Source organism: Manduca sexta, chromosome 16 (assembly GCF_014839805.1).
Source record: "Manduca sexta isolate Smith_Timp_Sample1 chromosome 16, JHU_Msex_v1.0, whole genome shotgun sequence".
NCBI lineage: Eukaryota > Metazoa > Arthropoda > Insecta > Lepidoptera > Sphingidae > Manduca > Manduca sexta.
The window spans coordinates 9,850,612-9,870,073 of NC_051130.1; the positions used below are offsets into that span (position 1 = coordinate 9,850,612).

The 19,462-nt window shown below is 35.4% G+C and overlaps 1 protein-coding gene across 2 annotated transcripts; it reads right to left on the bottom strand.

The window, feature by feature from the left end:
* Nucleotides 1-637: 637 nt before the first annotated feature.
* Nucleotides 638-19,430, bottom strand: LOC115453924 (golgin subfamily A member 4-like). 2 transcript variants are annotated; one of them, XM_037439258.1, is made up of 21 exons: nucleotides 19,223-19,430; nucleotides 18,695-19,085; nucleotides 17,514-17,699; nucleotides 17,100-17,314; nucleotides 16,704-16,932; nucleotides 16,330-16,427; nucleotides 14,802-16,245; nucleotides 14,125-14,580; nucleotides 11,885-13,843; nucleotides 11,454-11,798; nucleotides 8,098-8,427; nucleotides 7,060-7,527; nucleotides 6,604-6,984; nucleotides 6,077-6,520; nucleotides 4,754-5,916; nucleotides 4,177-4,431; nucleotides 3,906-3,996; nucleotides 2,765-2,991; nucleotides 2,399-2,509; nucleotides 1,759-1,875; nucleotides 638-756 (listed from the first exon to the last, which is right to left on the bottom strand). In XM_037439258.1, exons 1-21 carry the CDS (start codon nucleotides 19,256-19,258, stop codon nucleotides 709-711), a joined length of 8,994 nt encoding a protein of 2,997 aa, XP_037295155.1. In that variant the 5' UTR covers nucleotides 19,259-19,430; the 3' UTR covers nucleotides 638-708. The 2 variants fall into 2 exon arrangements, with proteins under 2 accessions (XP_037295155.1, XP_037295156.1); XM_037439259.1 differs by having other exon boundaries at nucleotides 645-756; nucleotides 5,852-5,916.
* Between the last annotated feature and the right edge of the window lie 32 nt (nucleotides 19,431-19,462).

The window sequence follows — 19,462 nt, forward strand, 5'->3', positions numbered from 1 at the left end:
ACATAATCCATTATAAATTCCATAGAATAAGAACCTCGAACATATTGTTGGGAATGGGATATGTTGCAGAGTAATAACGCACTTAGAATTCATGAACTGAATAGTTTATTTACTATGAAAAAAGTTTACGCTACATCATATGTATAACAGTAACACCATTTTTGTTCTCTATTTCTATACCTAAACAGTATTTCGCTGGTCCAAAGCCCTTCAGCTCAAATTCAGCAGCTAAATCTTTCTTAAATTCCTCTATCTAAATAAGATTATCTAAAACTACTAAAATATCGTCAACCTATCCCATTCCTAACACATATCTAGTAAAGCAGACATAAATAAATCCCAAATTATGTCATCGAGTACATTTAATATTACAGTAGCCGTGGAACACGCCAATATACAAGTAACACGTATTTAGGACGCCAAGAGACCAACAATTTGGTTATTTTGGGAAATAAATGTGATTTGTGATATATTTTTCGAGTCTACAATTTATCCGCTTACAGATCATATTTATACTTACTCTACTCTAATGTAAGATCGATACAACCCATCAAACACATTGCAAAAATGAAGACTCGACTTTCTTGATTTTTTAAAAATTGAACCAGGGGATTACTTCAAAAATAAAACATAATAATGTGTAAAAAAGAAATAAATTAATATATTTATTATTAAATCACAATAATTTTAGTGTGCAGTGTGAAAAGGTCATTTCTTCCCGAATATATTGCTCAACCTTCGTGTGCGTGGCGTGCCCTGGAATAAACGAAATCCATTATAGACTACCAAAATAAGTAACCATTCGTTCCTAAAAACCTACCAACAAATTCGTGTCTTAGCGGATCTATGAATGCAGTATACACCAAGGGAATAAGGTTCGCTATGGTTGTTTTGTACATAATTTTATATGTACAGAAACTAATAAAAAAAAAGAAATTGTTCATGGAAAAAAATATATATTGAAGTATTGTGCTGAACAACAGTGGAGGCGTATTGGAGTTATTACGCTATCTTTTTCTCACGCACGCAGCGTTATGGGCGGTGGCACTCGGTGGCGTCATAGTTTGTTACTACTATTATTTGACAGCAATCCCTTTTACAAAATTTCCGTTTTATGATTTATTTATTATTACCTGAATTTTTAAAAATCTTTTTCTGTTAAATTTCTTTTAAAATAAAACTAAATTTATATTAAGGCGATACCTCAAGGTCCATTTTCATACATTTTGTTTCGGCTTTAATCTGGGTAACTAAACAAGTATTGGCAAGTAAAGAATTTAAATTCACGTCTAGTTAGTGATTTAAAATTTCGTCATATTAAATTTTAAAGGCCGAAATATCCATGATTATTAATTATTTTTACGTTTTTCTTTCAACTGCGAGAACTAATCACTAACTAGACGTGAATTTAAATTCTTTACTTGCCAATATTTGTTTAGTTACCCAGATTAAAGGCGAAACAAAATGTATGAAAATGGACCTTGAGGTATCGCCTTAATATTTTCAAAAAACGTAATAAACAATGTCAATTAAAAGCGATACGAATACAATCAACAAATAAAATCGATCTACAGGCAAGCTAATAATTATTATACCCTGAACAAGAAAATCAGGATCTCGCCACTTTGTGATAAAATTGAAAGGAACTTCTTGTAATTGCAAAACTTTTAAGTAAAAAAGCAAAAGGGGCGACACCTAATCGGCGGTTTTCTATTTTCCTGGTTAGGTTATTGATACTATACCAATAAATATACTTACTTCGTTAGTTTCGTTCTTGGCGAAGCGGAACATCGCGCGGAGCCGAGATGGTGTGCTAGTCTTGCGAGAGGGCTGCGGGTCCGCCTCCACTCGGAGTGACTCGCGCAGTTCAGAATCCTGAATATAAACATTCATAATAAACTCCATGTATGTAGCTGCATTCCCATTGTATAAGTTTGTATTATTATAGACCTACTATATAAAACACTAATATACAATATGACTGTATTGCATTGGACTCCAAACGTTAGACTTATTTAAAATATCCAAATGGGTAGCCCAAATTATGTTGACCAAGAGTGTTAATCCAGAAGAGAAACATCCAGTTGTGAGTGACAAGACACTATACTAAGAGGCTATCTGATCATAATATTTTTTCCAAGCCAATACCGAGCCTTTCCAGAAAGAAAATTTCCATCTCTTTTTTTTAATACTTCTAAAATATTTAAATATTTTCAGAACATATTTTAAGAGAACGGTTATTTTTGTAACTAAATGCACATACCATAAATAATTTAGAATTAATAAAGGAAAAAGGTGAAGTAAAGATTTCAAAATGTCTGTTACGGATTACGATGTTCATAAAAGGCTCGATAATATTTGTTTGTAATATTTACGGGCGAGTTCTGCAACTACTTACAGTGGCGGAGAGTCTGCCGGCCTGCTTGCTGGGCGTGGGCGGGCCAGGCTTCTTGTACGCGGTGATGCCCACCTCCTTCCGCTGAGGTCTACCTGGCGCGGCTGCCGCGAACTGCAATGCAATAATACTTTTACTAATTAAAAAAGCTTATGACTATGTTAAATAGAAAAACTCAAGTAATTCTCGACTACACCATATTCAACAAAAATAGGTAATTAAAATAAAATATAAACAAAGAATACCGCATTTCAAATCAATCTTGTATTCAGATCTATCAATTTCACCAAACACATTGAACAGCGGTAGATTTTCGCTTCCGAATTAAGGCATGCGCGGTATGGCTTCATCCATTGCCTATGCACAAACCTTGATATCCTCCTCGTCGAGCGCGGGCGCGAACTGCGTCTCGGCGGGGTACGAGCTCTTGAGATGCGGCGGACACAGCGAGTTGCGCCAGCGCAGCTCCGACAGGCGCACGCCCGCGCCGGCGCCGGCTGCGGGCTCACGCTCCTTGCACGGCGTCGACAGCTCCTTCAGGAACCGATTGTCGAACACCTCGCCCTCCTCGTCTGACATGTGCATACCGCGTCCCTCTGTAATACATTCATTAAAATTGAATTGCGCTGTTTTGGTTTCGACATAGCCTACGTTTATAATAAATATGCGACTATGCGGAGGACAACCCACTAAAAGGTTAAGAAATCTATACTATTATATAAATACAAAATATACTTTAGCGCTACATGACTTGACGACATTAAAAGCCAGTCTCCAATAAACTATTCCAACCGCTGACTACACGTTAATGAGAAAAATAAACCAAGAAAACTAAATCTTGTTACAATTCCGAAACAAATTTTATTCAAATTGGCTAATTTTCGTCCGACTGGAACAGTTATTTAAGAACACAGGAATCGGCTAAAAATGTTACCTCTCATAACGCCTTGTAATAAAACTGGCGACAATTTTCCTCAAGCCAGAAAAGAACTGTCAATACACTGTAACTTTACTTCACTGCTCGGCGGCACTACTAGATAAAGCAGCAGTACCAACTACCCACATTAAATAACTGTTTCGAATTCAATTTTATTTGGCAACCAATATAAATTATTGGTCTTTGACATTATTGTTTGTTTACACTGGTTTCCATAGCAACTGCCGAAAAACAGTGTCCATTAACTAACGTTAAGACTTAGATCAACTTAACTTGCTGGTGGTTTATATCCGCGCCGATACCGACTATCGTTTACAAGGAGTATATCCACCATAGTGGCCCACGTAAGTGTGTCGCGTTCTGGTTCAGCCTGTGTATTACCTGTCCCAACAGGCCGGCATTATTATGTCGACTGCCGAGGAGTAATCATCACTCGTCAGTCGACATTCTATTGGACCCCACTCCACTTACCATCAGATGCAGTAGGGACATTTTCCTGTGTACATATTACAAATAATTTAAAACAAATTTTATGTTCAGTTTTCTATAAAACAAAGTGTAAATTGTGCTTACCTCTCTTAGTGTTATTGTGAACCGGTAATGACCGTAGCGAGTGGGAGTCGGAGGGTCGACCAGGCTCCTCTTGTGGAGGCGCCAGACCAGACTGAGGACACATACCATTTTATTAGTATTACAATTACAATTACTATGAACACTTCACAAAGCGATCACACGGATACAAATATTTTACCACCAGAAGTATCAAGCAAGTTGTAAGCAGATTTAGATCAACTTGTCGGATATATTTGGCAGAGATAATGAGTGAATAGTGATGTAGACTGACCGAGTGCACGTGCTGTAGCGACATGAGGGAGCCGGAGCGCTGTTTCTTGCGCAGCCACTCGGCCTCGTCCTTCTTCATGAGGAACTTCTCGCCGACGCTCCAGAGCTCTGCGGTGAGCGCGCGGATGTGCTGCTCGTAGGCGCGGCTCGACTCCGACAGCTTCTCCCGCGCCTTCTGCAGCTCCCGCTCCAGCAGCGACACCTCTTCCTTCTGCTTCTCTTTGAACACGCCTATCTGCTCTTGGTACAGTTGTTTCTGTAATGTACAAAGCTCTGTAATCTTCCCGCTCGCAGTGAGTCAAGCCTGTGCTGTTCGTGCAACATGCGCATGCGTTTCGTGCTTACACAAGTAAAAACAATTACCTTATTACTCCGGCATCAAATTACAAGCAATACTACGTTATGTTTTAATGAACACTCCAACTAAGAAATAAAACAAAAAGCATCCATTAAAACATACTTTATTCAATAAATAATTGACAAGTCATAGTCAAAGCCACTCAGTGATCCATCTGCAGGAAAAACCACCACACGACTTGGTAAAGCAATATAATCGACAGTACGGGTAGTATACTGACCATTTTCGCTTTCATTCTGTTGAGCTTGTCCTCGTACTCGGCGCGGACCTCTTGCACGGTGAGGGCGGCCGCCTCCTTAGCGCCGTCGCCTTTTACAGCGCGCGCCACTTCCTCTAGAAGCTTCTGGAACGAATTGTCCAACTCCTCCAGTTGCACTTCCAGGCCGGCGTTCTGGAAACTGGTGGACGCGAGGGAGGCGCGCTCGTACTCTCCCATGAAGGCTTGCTTGATCTTCTCGGGGGATATCGCCCTCGACACACACCGCTCGACCCATCGCTCCAGATTCATCGAGCACTCGGCGAGGTCCTGCATGACGGCGGCGTACCCTCGCTCCAGCTTGCACATGCACGCGTCGGTCACGTGACCGTCCAGGTTAAGGACCTCTCGCCTGACCGTCCTCTGTATCGAAACCACGCGGCTCAGTTTCTGAGAGTACAGATCCCTGACAGAGTTGAACGTTTGGAAGCTGACCGACAGCTCAGTCAAGAACTTTTTCAGGTTGATGATTTCAGACTCGTTGATGCGGTTCACTTCGCTCAACCTGTCCCTTTCCTTCTGCAACGTGATTTGTTTCTCTGAGCACCGCCTCAGGTGTTTGTCGGTCGTTTCTAAAAAGTTCTCCAAGTCTTCCATGGTGACCGTGCCGACATTCAAACTGCGCCGTAACTCATTTTCAGAATTGTTCGAGTTGCCGAAGTTTGTCAATTCTTTTAATACTGTATTGGATTTGATCTCCGCTATCCTCTTGAGTATGATTGCCTGGTACTTGGCAGACACTTTTATTATCTGCGTCGCTCTGTTCTCGGTGACGCTCATTTTGTTCACTTGTTTCTTGAGTTCTGCAATCTCTTCGTTTTTCTGGTACACTATTTTCTTCAACTGGTTTGACAGCTGCTGGCAATTTTCCTTGCTGACCTCCAGGTCATTGGTGACGTCCATCAGTTTAGTTTCGGACTCCGCCATCAGTGTCTTCAGATAGGTAATATCACTTTGTAATGTAGTAATTGTGCGATTCTTGTCATGTATGATCTTTTCTAAGTCTGTGATTGTTTTTAAGCTCTCCATGGATGAATGTGTGAGGTCGGATGAATTATCTACCTGTTGGTGACGATCCCTTTCTTGGACTGGACACGAGTTTGATTTCTCAGCATTTTGTGCGGCAACTGAAATAAATTTGATATTAATGATAAAATTTGAACCTATGACTATTCCAATTTCTTAACTTTGCAAATATAGATATTTAGCTACTATCATTGCCTACTTTTAAATAAACTAAGTTAACCAATATGAAAATTTCTTCTTAAAATAAGTAGTTATACTAACATGTCTCTCTATCTCCCACTGCTTTGACTAGTTGCTCATTCTCTTTCCTAAGAGCCGCTTCAACAGCCTGTTTGTCATAAAAAGCTGCAATTTTGTTCTCACATTCTTTTTGCCATTTTTCCTTCAAAGTTTTTTCTTCAAGAAGTTCTTTGCTAATTGTACTGATAATAGCATCCTTTTCTTTCCCAATCTCAGATATAAGTACGTCTTTAGCCTTCAAATCGTGTTCATAGTTTTCTATTTTCGCTCGTAATGTCACTACTTCCTCTTGTAAGTGTACTATTTCTCTATGCTTTTCTTCAATATCTTTCTCAGCCTTCGTCTGCCAATCTTGTAGGAGAGAGAACTTGTTGACCAAAGTCAGTTTCTCATTTGCATTATCATCTCTTAGCATTTGATTCTCCTCCAATTCATGCTTTATTAGTTGCTCCAAGTTTGTGATCACTGCAAAATAAAATTAAATTGTTACTATTTTACTTAATTACTATTTTATATTGCACAACATTAATTGAAAATCATTTAAGTACCTATTCTTTGGTCTTCCATTTCCTTAGTTGTTTTTATCTTTTCCTTTTCCAAAGTTTCTATAGTTTCTTTCTCTTGAACTGAATTTAAATTTATTCTTTCTTGCAATTCTTCAAACTTGTCTTTCCACTCAATACTTGCCAGTTCCAAAACATGTTTCTCTTGCTCTAAATTAAGTAATCTTTCTGTAATTTTTTTAACTTCCTTTTGAATTTCATCATTGAGTTTAGTTTTTTCTTTCAATTCGGCTTCAAGCTGAACACAGATTTCTTTTTGGCTGTTAAGTACTGTGGCCGTGTCATCGATTTTCTTCTGCGCTTCTGCTTTAAGCGTAGCTAGCTCTAATTCTAATTTCTCCCTTGCCTCTTGTAGTGAAACTACATCTGAAAAATTTTAAAATATTTTAATGAATGTAACAACGTAGTTTATAACAGAAGTAATTAATTGAATTTACTTACCGTGCTTGTGTTTTTGGACCAATTCTTCCATTGTTTTATTATCAATCTGCGATTTACATAGCTCAGACGATTTCAAAGTAATTTCATCTCTGAGTAACTTTATTTCTCTGTCCATATTTTCTTTAACAGCCTCCAACTGTTTTTCGATTTTTATCTTTTCTTCCTGTACTTCCGCTAGTTCTTTCAACGACTTTTCTATAGCAACATCCTTGTCTTGTAACTTTAGTTCTGTATTATTTTTCTCATTTTCCAGTTCATCCTTTAGAATCTTGTTCTCTTCTTGCAAACTCTCGTTAATTTTAACATGTTCAGCTATAATGTTGTTAAGGCTTATCTTCTGATCTTCCATAACAGACTCTGTGACCGTTACCATATTCTTTAATACAAGTCGTTCCGATTCAAAATCGCTTATTAACTTCTGTTGGTTCTTTTTCTCGGTCTGTACTTCGCTTTCTAACGATTTTATAACTGTAAAAAAGATTATTTATTGCAATCTCAAAATAACTGGTTATTGTCAATCCACATTTTTTATTGGCGCAGTGGAGAAAACAGATTATCCTTTACGTCAACACTCGTATCCACTTTAATAATAAGCATAGCGAGTGTAATTAAACTCCTGTTTTACATCAACCACAGAGATTCAACGGAAATTGATCTCTAAATCTGGTACTATCTAAATGCATATCCGACAGGTAGCCTAAAAATATTAGGGATATTATTACGGAATCCGGAAGAGAGTATCAGCTCTTCCGGACTATTTAAACATTTGGCAATGTACAATTAACAAACATACATAAACCACTTTACCTACAATTCAATAATATCATATCTACGCTATTATATGATAGGGTACTTCTCATAATATCGGGCAGTTTAGGTATTATTTTAATAAAAAAATTAACACAAATGTAATGTTGCCCATCCTGAGATCCGAACCAAAAATCTTACCATTAACAATCCAAATATGCTGTAATTAGACTAATAAGGCAATGAAAGAATACAAAATAATCCATTATCACTCTGAATAAATTTTCTCACCTTTAAGATTTTCTTCTATGGTATGCTGTAGGGTGTCCTTTTCCTTCCTAGCCATCTCCAACTCAACAGTTTTGTCCTTCAAGTAAGCTGTCAACTTTGTTATCATCATATTCAAGTTGTCTATCTGACATTCATAACTTCTCTTCAATTTGTCTGTCAAAAGCTCATTATCAGTCAATTTCTCCTTCAATGAGTAAACTTTCACTTCCAACTGCAGTTTGACGTCATTCAGATCGTTGCGAAGTGTCTCGTTCTCGTGCTGCAGTTGTTGTAACTCCCTTGCTTTGGTGTTAACCGCTGTTGTATGTACTTCAGTTTGTTTCGACATTTCTGAAATGTTTACTTTCTTATTATGGCTATCACTATTAAATTAAAAAGTATAACAATATCAGTGGCGGGCCTAAGAGGAGGGCAGCCGAGGAAACCGCCCAGAACCTCCCACTTATAATAGTGCCTTATGGGTAGCGCTTTTGCAAACCGCGCCTTAGCTGTAACATTTTTTTTCAGGTCGCAACTAAGTGATTATAGGAGGAACCTACTACTTCTATGTATTACGACCAGTGGACATGGTTTTTGTTTTCCCGCCCAGAACCTCGCATTGGTTAAGGCAATCAATGTAAAGTGATTGCATTTTACGAACGTATATACTATATGTATATTTCCACGTGTACTAGCAGGATATAAAAAAGTATATTTATTATTTACTAGCTTTTGCCCGCGGCTCCGCCCGCGTTATAAAGTTTTTCGGGCTAAAGTTTTCCGTTATAAAAGTCACGCTATATATTTTCCCGGGTGCCTATGTTCTTCCCAGGGTCTCAAACTGTCTCCATACCAAATTTTATCCTAATACGTTGGGTAGTTTTTGAGTTTAACACGTTCAGGCAGACCGATGCAGCGGGGGACTTTGTTTTATGATATATTTTTGTAGAACTTTTTAAGAGGAACAATCCCGTCATACATTTTTGTTGCATAACTTTAACCGTTTACGCAGCGCACGCAACAGAAGCTCTCAAAACTAATAAATTGTCCCCGTTTTTGCATCATGTTTCATTACTGCTCCGCTCCTATTGGTCATAGCGTGACGATATATAACCTATAGCACTCCAGGAAGAAAGGGCTATCCAACACAAAAATATTTTTTCAGTTCGAACCGGTAGTTCCTGAGATTAGCCATTACTGCTCTGCTCCTATTGGGTATAGCGTGATGATATATAGCCTATAGCACTCCACGAACAAAAGGCTATCCAACGCAAAAATAATTATTCAGTTCAAACTCCTAATTTCTGAGATTAGCCATTACTGCTCTGCTCCTATTGGTCATAGCGTGATGATATATAGCCTATAGCACTTCACGAACAAAGCGCTATCCAATACAAAATGATTTTTTAGTTCGAACCGGTAGTTCCTGAGATTAGCCATTACTGCTCTGCTCCTATTGGGTATAGCGTGATGATATATAGCCTATAGCACTCCACGAACAAAGGGCTATCCAACGCAAAAAGAATTTTTCAGTTTGGACCGGTAGTTCCTGAGATTAGCCATTACTGCCCCGCTCCTATTGGGTATAGCGTGATGAGATATAGCCTATAGCACTCCACGAACAAAGGGCTATCCAACGCAAAAAGAATTTTTCAGTTCGGACCGGTAGTTCCTGAGATAAGCATTACTGCTCCGCTCCTATTGGGTATAGCGTGATGATATATAGCCTATAGCACTCCACGAACAAAGGGCTATCCAACGCAAAAAGAATTTTTCAGTTCGGACCGGTAGTTCCTGAGATAAGCATTACTGCTCCGCTCCTATCGGGTATAGCGTGATGATATATAGCCTATAGCACTCCACGAACAAAAGGCTATCCAACGCAAAAATAATTATTCAGTTCAAACTCCTAATTTCTGAGATTAGCCATTACTGCTCTACTCCTATTGGGTATAGCGTGATGATATATAGCCGAACAAAAGGCTATCCAACGCAAAAAGAATTTTTCAGTTTGGACCGGTAGTTCCTGAGATTAGCCATTACTGCTCCGCTCCTATTGGGTATAGCGTGATGATATATAGCCTATAGCACTCCACGACCAAAGGGCTATCCAACGCAAAAAGAATTTTTCAGTTCGGACCGGTAGCTCCTGAGATAAGCATTACTGCTCCGCTCCTATCGGGTATAGCGTGATGATATATAGCCTATAGCACTCCACGAACATAGGGCTATCCAACGCAAAAAGAATTTTTCAGTTTGGACCGGTAGTTCCTGAGATTAGCGCGTTCAAACAAACAAACAAACTCTTCAGCTTTATATAATAGTATAGAGTATAGATTCTGGAATAACATTACCTATAAAAAACACACACTCAAAATATTTGTTAACTTTTTAACACAAACTACCACAAACTAGGATCCCGCGCGCTCGTCTGTTGTAACAAATATAACGTTACTTAGAAAATACTTTAAATTTTTCTTGTATGCCTTGTTATACGACAAAAATAATTCCCTTTTTTCATCGAACGTCCATATAGTATCGCGACTTTACGATTCTGAGGAAGTCGTATGTATATGAGGACTTGACCTCCATTATGTTCATGATAAGCATACAAACACAATTGTTGTTTACGTTATAAAACATAAGCGCGCACATTAAGTCGATATTTCACACACAACACATTGTGAAATAAGTAGTACGTAGACATAACATCCGTCCACATACCCGAAAGGGTAGGTAGAGATTCATGTTTACTTGTATAGTTAGCAAACTGTATCCTAGTATGATAATTACGAGTTCGTCAAACAAATTCTAACAAATCGAGTCCATTTTAAATAAAAAAAAAAAACAGACAAGGAAATGCAAGTCCTAGTTAGGGGTTGGTGACATGGGTGGTTTGATTCCGCCTGGATAGCGACCATGGTACACAAGGTATAAAACCGGCTGTAGTGGCCCACGTAAGTGTGTCGCGTTCCGGGATCAACGTGTGTATATGGTTTTAAACAGGCATAATTGTGTCGAATGCTGAAGGATAATGATCTCTCGTGAGTACATTCCACGAAACGATCATTGCCGGGCCAACTGCAATGAGAGGATTGAGCCGGGGCCATGTTTGATTCCGTTCCAGTTAATACCGTATTCACTACAACCTTTTTCTTTTTTCACCCTTCTTTATGGAGAGTCTATCGGGATACGTCCACATGTAAGCGAATTAAACAATATCTGAAATCGTTAAGCTTCCCACCATCGCGTTAAATAACTCAGTGATCCACCTACAACGTCCTATCGATGGTTATTACTACAAGTAAATGGCATATTGGGGCCCACCTACAACAATTGAATGTCTATTTTAAGATACATAGGTGTTATAAACTTACCAATTTTCTTCTCATTAAAAACTTGTTCCACTCGTTTCAGCTCAGTCTGTAGATCTAGTATCTGCATTTCTTTCTGTTTGCAAATCTCTTGCATTTCGCTCAATGCTGTATTTTCGTCTTCTAACGCTTTCTCCAAATTCTTTCTTAATTTCAATTCCGTAAACAAACTATCTACTATATTAATCAATAAGTCACATTCCTCTACAACATTCATTTGTGTAGTGTCAGCTGCTAAAAGTTTTTGCAGAACTTCATTAGTTATATCCTCTTTGCGAATGTTTTGTGTGATCCTTACAAGTGCGTCATTTAAGACGGAGAATACTTCCTTGTTATTCTGTAGTTGACCTGAAAATGATGAAATAGTACAATATTGAAAAAAAAAATACTGTTTAAATTATGTTGTCCAAATTCTCCATGCATGTTGCACTTACCCTGAAGATCCTTTTGTAAACATTGGATTTCGGTTTTTAGACTTGCGATCTCCGTAGCTTTAGTGGAGATTTCCGAATTGTACTGCTCACTTATTTCTTCAATCTGATTTCTTAAAACATTCTTTTCATTTTGCATTTCGTCTAAAGCAGATTTTTCTTCACTAACAGATTTTGCAAGAGTTTGTTTTTCTTCAATTAATTGAATTTTCTGACTCTCAAGAGCCTCCTTTATAGCCGTATTGTTAGTTATTTCATGTTTGAGAGATTTATTTTCAACAGCCAACCATTCTTTTTCCTTTAAGAGTTCTTCATTTCGTGCCCTTTCTTTATTCAATTCGCCGTGTAGTCTCTCTTTCTCCACTATACTAGTTTCATTTAAAGTAGTATGTTTATCAACTATGTCATTAATTTCGTGTTTCAATTCAAGTGTTTTACTTTCTTCTACATTTAACTTTTGTTCCAATATTTGTTTTTCTGTCACAATATTTTCTATTTGCCTTTCCAGTGCTTCTTTAGTGGATTTCTCTGTCTTTACGACTTTTTCCAATGTTTCATATTTTTCAGTTAAGTCGGTAATTTCTTGCTTTAATACGACAATTTTGTTTTTTTCAGCCACATTATTTTGTTCCAATACTTGTTTTTCTTGTATAAGATTATGTTTTTCTTTTTCAACTAATTCCATTGCTGATTTTTCTATCTTTATAATTTCCTCCAATATCACCTTATTGTGAATTAATTCGTTAATTTCTTGGTTTAATGTTGTTATTTTATTTTCAGCTGCAATAATCTTTTGCTCCAGTTGATGTTTCTCTGCTACAGCGGTATTTTTTTCTGTCTCTGCTAATTCCTTCGCATTCTTTTCAGCCTTCAAAATCTCTTTTAATTCAACGATTGCATGATTTAAATCAATTATTTTACTTTGTTCTGCACTTAATTTCTGTTCCAACAAACTCTTTGCTATCACAATACTCTGTTTCTCTTTTTCAGCTAACTCCTCGGCCGATTTTTCATTTCTAATGATATTTTCCAAAATCACATGTTTGTGGTTCAACTCATTAATTTCTTGTTTTAGCATAACTATTTTATTTTCTTCCGCGTTTAACATCTTTTCTAATAAAAGTTTTTCTTTTACAATGTTCTCCTTTTCTCTTTCGGCTAAATCTTTAGCAGATTTTTCCTCTAAAAGTTGCTGTGTTAAACATTCTTTATCATCTAAAAGGATTTTCTCAGCAGACATTATCTTGCCTAATTCCAATTCTATTTCACTCTTCTCGTGCTCAATAACATTCCTAAGAGCTTTTTCTTCTGCAATGGTCTGAGTTAAAATTGTTATCGTATTCACCATTTCTTTGTTTGCATTTAGAAGTTTTGTGACTTCAGCCACTACATTCTTGTTTTCCGTTTCCAATGAATCTTTGACAGCTTTTTCTTCTTGTGCTTTTGCGTCCATTTCCTCAATGTGTTGTACCAATTCTTGAATTTGTTCACTTCTCGCATTGTCCGATTTCTCGGCTTTTTCTAGTTTTTGTTCTAAGTTTACAACTTGATGCCTCAATTGATTCAATTTTGCAACCTTTGCTTCTATGTTTGTATGAGATTCAATTTTAAGTTTCTCCCAATTCAGTGTCATATCTTCGTAATCCTTTTTCAACGCCTCTAACTGCACTGTACTAACTTTCAGTTGTTGTTCCAAAGTATCTATAATACGATCTTTCTCTTTTATTAACAACTCATGATTGCTGTTGTCTTCTTCAATAGTAAAATGCAGCTGCTCATTTTCTTTCTGCAATGCCTGTATCATTTGTTGTTTGCTATTTATTTCCTTTTTGAGCTCCTGTTCTAATTCATCATTTAGTGATTCCATGTCAGTTAATTTTGCTTGAATTTCCTTAACCTTATTTCCCTTTTCGTAAATAAGTTCACTGTCTACGGTGATTTTGTCTTCTAGTTTCTTTATAACTGAAATAATGATAAATTATATTATCACAATATAGGAAAGATACGAAAAATTATATTTAATTTGATTATAATTTTAATTTATTGAATGCAAATAATTTAACAGTAGGAATTTTGAAATACTTTATAAATAAATTTCATATTTCATGTTTAATCGAAATAACAAATACGAAACCTAAATAAATTATTTGACATAGGATTCATTTACATTTCAATGGGATACTTGAATAATTTATATAGGGTTACACTTAAAGCTGTAAATCATATTAAAAATTAATTCATACCAGAACACTTGTCTTCCACAGTCTGCAATGCAGCTTGGAGTTCTGCTTTCAAACTGTCTATTTCTGCATTTTTTACATGTAATTCTTCGTTAAACTTAGCTGTTTTTTCGACTAACATTGCACATTGCGTTTGATACTCTTCCTCAATTTTATTTCTATAGACTATTTGTTCCTCTAACTTTTCTATTAAAGCATGCTTTTCATTTTGTATAGTATTGACATGGGTTTGATTGGTTTCCAAGACTTTACGTACATTATCCAACTCCATATTTAGAGTCTGTATTTGGAATTCTTTCTTGTTAAGTGTTTTCTTCGAGCTTGTGCTCAATTCCTTGATAGTTTTTTCTGTATCATTAAGTTTTGAAATCATTTTTGAAGTTTCTTTGTCAAATGTGTGCTCAAGTTGAGTGTACTTTTGGTGTAGTGTTTGTAATTTTTCATGCAGTGTTTCAATGGCTGAAAAAGAATAATCATTATGAATTTCAAGATGATTTTGCGTCCTATTTAGGATTTCAACTTTTTATCTTTATATTAACTTTATTACGGGGGGCAAACATTAATAGCTATAACATAGTATCAATTGCAACTATTATTGTGTAATTTGTGATTTTTTCATAATATGAGTAGTTATTTTTTTTATTTCGAATAGGAATAGCTAAAACTCAAAATAGTTGTACCTTTTTTATCTTCTTCTAAAGTTCTTGAAAGTTCGGTATTTTGTTTTTGTATTTGTATAATCGTATCAGTCTTTTCTGCTACAGCTTTTTCCAATTCAACATTTTGGTTTCTTAAACTATTTAATTCGACTTGCAAAGTCCCTTTTTCGTCAATCGATGAAGCCAATTCGGTTTTAAATTTTTCAATAATATTATTTTTACTTTTCATCTCACTATCAAAAGATTTATTGAGTTCCTTCTCTTGTCCATTCAATAATTTTATTTCATTATTTTTCAGTTTCAAATCATCAATTAACTTCTTCAATTGTGTGTTTAATTTTTCATTTGTTGACTTCAATTGCTTGTTGTTATTGATCTCTTTCTGCAACATTGAATCCATATGTTTAATGTTTTCGTCTTTTTCTTCTATTTTTGAATGCAATTCTGTTATTTCTACACTTGTTTTATTTAACTTCTCCAAAAGCTCTGCTTTAACCTTTTGCAATTCCTTCAGTTCGTTTTCTAAACCAATTTTATAGTGAATTTCATTTTGTAATTGCATTTTTAATGCATTAACCGTAGCATTTCTTTCGTCCAAGTCAAAGCAAAGTTTGTCTCTTTCCTCACTAAACACATTCTTTAGATTTTCAATGTCTTTATATATTTCTTCTAATCTCATGTCACGACTCTGTACTTCGTTTATTAGTTTAGATTTATCTTCTTCCAAAAGTTTACACTTGTCATTACAATTGGACAGAGATCGTTTAAGATTATCAACCTCTCTGTACAAACCTTCTATCATGTTTGTTTTTTGTTCTAATATATTGGCAAGTTCTGTATTTTCACGCATTCGTTCTTGTAAACAATGTTCAATTGTGTTTTTCTGTTCAGTCAAGTGTAATAAGTCATTGTGATACTTATCAGTAATGGCTTCCCTTATTTCTTTCTCTTTTCTCAGATCTAAATGTAAAGATTCTATTGTCTCACTCTTTTCGAATACATTGTTCTGTAATTCAACCAATTCATTGTTTCTGTTCAACATTTTCTCATTAAGTTTCATAATATGACTGTCATAAGATTCCTTCATGTTCATTTTTGACTGCCTTTCTGTCTCAATATTCGTTTTTAAATCCTTTATAATGTTTTCGAGTTTAGTTGTCTCATCAGATAAACTTTGTAAAAGAGATAATTTTTCTTCTTGTAATGTCTGAATTTCCTGCAGTTTTTGTTCAATCATTGTTCTTGAGTGATCATTGTTATCTTTCAGTTTTTGTTCCAATTCATTGATTTCATTATTCAATTTGCTCATTTCGTCACTAAAGTGAACTTTCAAATTGTTTTTCTCCTCAATTTCTTCATTAATGCGATGTTTTAGATTAAAAATGTCAGTTTCTCTTTCAGTGATTATAGTTTCCAGGGTCAACTTTTCTTCTTCAGATTTCCGAGTGAGCTCATTTATTTGGACCTTAAAATAAATAAAAACATCTCTTACCTGAATAACTATCGAAAGCGCTAGCTCATAAAATACATAATAATATCTCCCACTTACTTGGAATGCTTCAATCTGTTGGTGTAAAACAACAATCTTAGCTCTCTCCTCTCCTAATTGAACTTCCACCACATTGGCACATACTTCACTACATACAGCTGAAATAAAATAACCATATACATTACATACTGGAAACAAAGTATACTTTAAGATGATTACATCATCATTGGATATACAACACATCATTACTAGCATTATAAATTCAGAAAAAATCAATATCTGTCACATCTGTTCACAGCTAGACCTTTAAAGCTATTTGAACAAATTCAAAACAAAAGAAGCTAAAACATGAAGAAAAGACATAGGCTACTTTTTTAGTATATGCCGCAAGCAAAACCTAAATAAATTAATAAAGATATTTTCTGTCTACTTACAAGAGTTATGTGGTAAGGATTGTATGCTTGTGTCAGGGTCATCACACTCCAGGAAGCTAGAGTCTATCCTGTTGAGTCGATTGTGCTGGCGCAATTCGTTCACTAGTTCTCTGAGCGAGTGCGTGTTGCGCCTCTCTGTCTCTAACTCGTCGGAGAGTTGACTCGCGCGCAACGTCTCTTGTTGGCTCAACGTGAGCCATTTATCTCTGTCTTGTTTGAGTTCCTCCACCTAACATTATGTTAAATGTAATACCAACTAGATAACAAAAGTATTAGGTCACAAGCCCCCAAAATTTGTTAATTTATAAATCATTTCTGTTAAAAATAAGGAAGATATGATATTTATTTTGAACAGTCTCCTACTGATTAATGTGTTACATATAAAAATAAGTTCACCTTAGCCTTGTACGTATCTCTTTGATATACAGCATCATCCAACTCTCCTTGGGTCTGCACTAGCCTCTCTTCCATCTCCTGCAGTTGCCGTGCAAGTTTTGCAGATTTATCTGAACTTGACTCTAAACCCTTAGCTTCATCCTCTTGTCCACAGCACAGTGAAATCTTTGTCTTTAAATCCACTATGTCCATTTTGTACTCTTCTTTTTCTTTTACTATAGCAAAATGTATCATGTTTATTATTGACAAAACTAAGTATAATAATATTTATAAACCAACATTGTATGATATTTCCAGTTATTAATACAGTTCATAGAAATAGCTTGCAAGAACAATAACTTATGCAAAATTGTATTGTGATGAATAAACAACATGAAAGAAAATATAGATTATCATGTAAAAGGAGATACGCACATAGCTTCTCTACTCTCAAATTAGTCCTGTTTAACTCATCCTGCAGGTAGTTGCGGTCAAAACGCTCAGCATCCAGAGCTGCCTGAAGTCTCCTCACTTCACTGTGTAATGACCGAAGTGCTGGAGGGGTTTCCGTAACCTTCGCATGCATGCTGGATGGTATGGCAACATCATGACCACAAGCATCTAAAAAATTCATGAATTTATTATAAATTTTACTTATAGCTAAATGGAATCAAAACTGAGTATATTTCTAGAATATACAAGTAGTCTATGTTAATCCAGACTTGGTCTATGTGTGTTAAATTTTATGTAAATCCATTATTAGTGCCTGTGTTTATAGCTAACTAACTTTTTTGCTCATGGCTCCAAATACATGAAAAAATATTTGGAAATAAAAGTTATACTATGTCCTTTTCTGGGATAGAAAATAGTTGATTCCCTTCTTTATGGTTTAAGTTTACACTCAATAATTGGTTCAGTAGTTTGGCTATGAAAGCATAACAGACAGAGAGTTACTGTTGTATTAATAATATACTAGCATTTGTTCTCATCTTAACCCATGTGAGATTTTTCTGGGATGATCTTGCTATCTATTTTCCTGGCATAAAAGTCGCCTATATCCTTCCCAGGGTCTTAAACTATCTCCATACAAAATTTCATCTTAATCCGTTTACTAGTTTTTAAATATTTCATGTTCAGACAGACATATGCAGCAGAGAACTTTCTTTATTGTAATGAAATATAGATAAAAAAAATGAAAAAAATGTTTATGGAAGAATTATTATGACTTGTAAAACTTCATCTGCAGTATAAGTAACAAATGAATATTTCTTACTAAATAAAACTAATTTATTATTCCCTAGTCTTGATTTTTATTTAATAAAAAGTTTGTTTTAAAATTCAAATAAATTGCACACAATCAAAAATAATTTAATATTTAATTAATAACTTTTTAATTCAAAAATAAGTTTTACTGCATTATGCAGTCTCTGGAATCTAATAAAATCATAATATTTATTAATACTAAGACTGGTGAATTTGTTACTTGATGAAATATGTTTATTATTTATTATTTTAAAAGTGAAGCTAAAGACATGCCTTAATTTTGTCGCAAATAAATTATATTATAAAAATAAATTACAATAAATTACTGTTCCTTTGTTTTCAACAGTAATTACCTGCAATAGCTGCCTGTACATCTCTACACAAGATAGGTGAACAGTCCATCAAACTTTTACTGAATTTCAGTATTATTTCTTGGTCCGCGTCGCTCAGTTTACTGCACATGGCGCTCTTTATATCAATGTCCTTAGAATTCACGCAAACGAAATACAGCAACAAAGACGCGACCAAGCACACCTGCTCTTCATTAGTCGCTTCTACTGTTCCATTTTCAAATTTGAATTCTGGATACTTCTCTATTATAAATTCTTCGACATTATGTGCAGATATTTTAGACGATTTCGACTCGTCTAAATTCAAATTCTCCCGTAAATGTGATATTATATTCAAAAGAGATTCCAAATTCAAATTTTTATCACTTCTACTATCGTTAAAGTAACAGTTTATCTGAAATGTTGTGATAATAAAGAATGTATAAGGTATCGTACAAAGGTATCACAAAAGTAAATAGAAAAATCATTCATAATTATTGTTGGGTATGTTGTTTTTTTTTATTTAACATATGTCGCACATCTGTCACTTACCCAATTTATGAGAATAGATTTCCATTTTTGCAACATTTTAACGGTTTAACTTTAACACACCAGTCGTACAAACTTACTCCATGAACTTAACGATAATAAAATTACAAACAATTTCAAAACAGTAGTCCTAGCAAAATGTTGTTACTCGCCGTTGCAGTTTGAAATTCTTGTTTTTTGCAACGGCTGTCTGTGGCAAACTGTCATCAGTGTTGTCAGCAGAAACCAATGTTGTCAGATCGT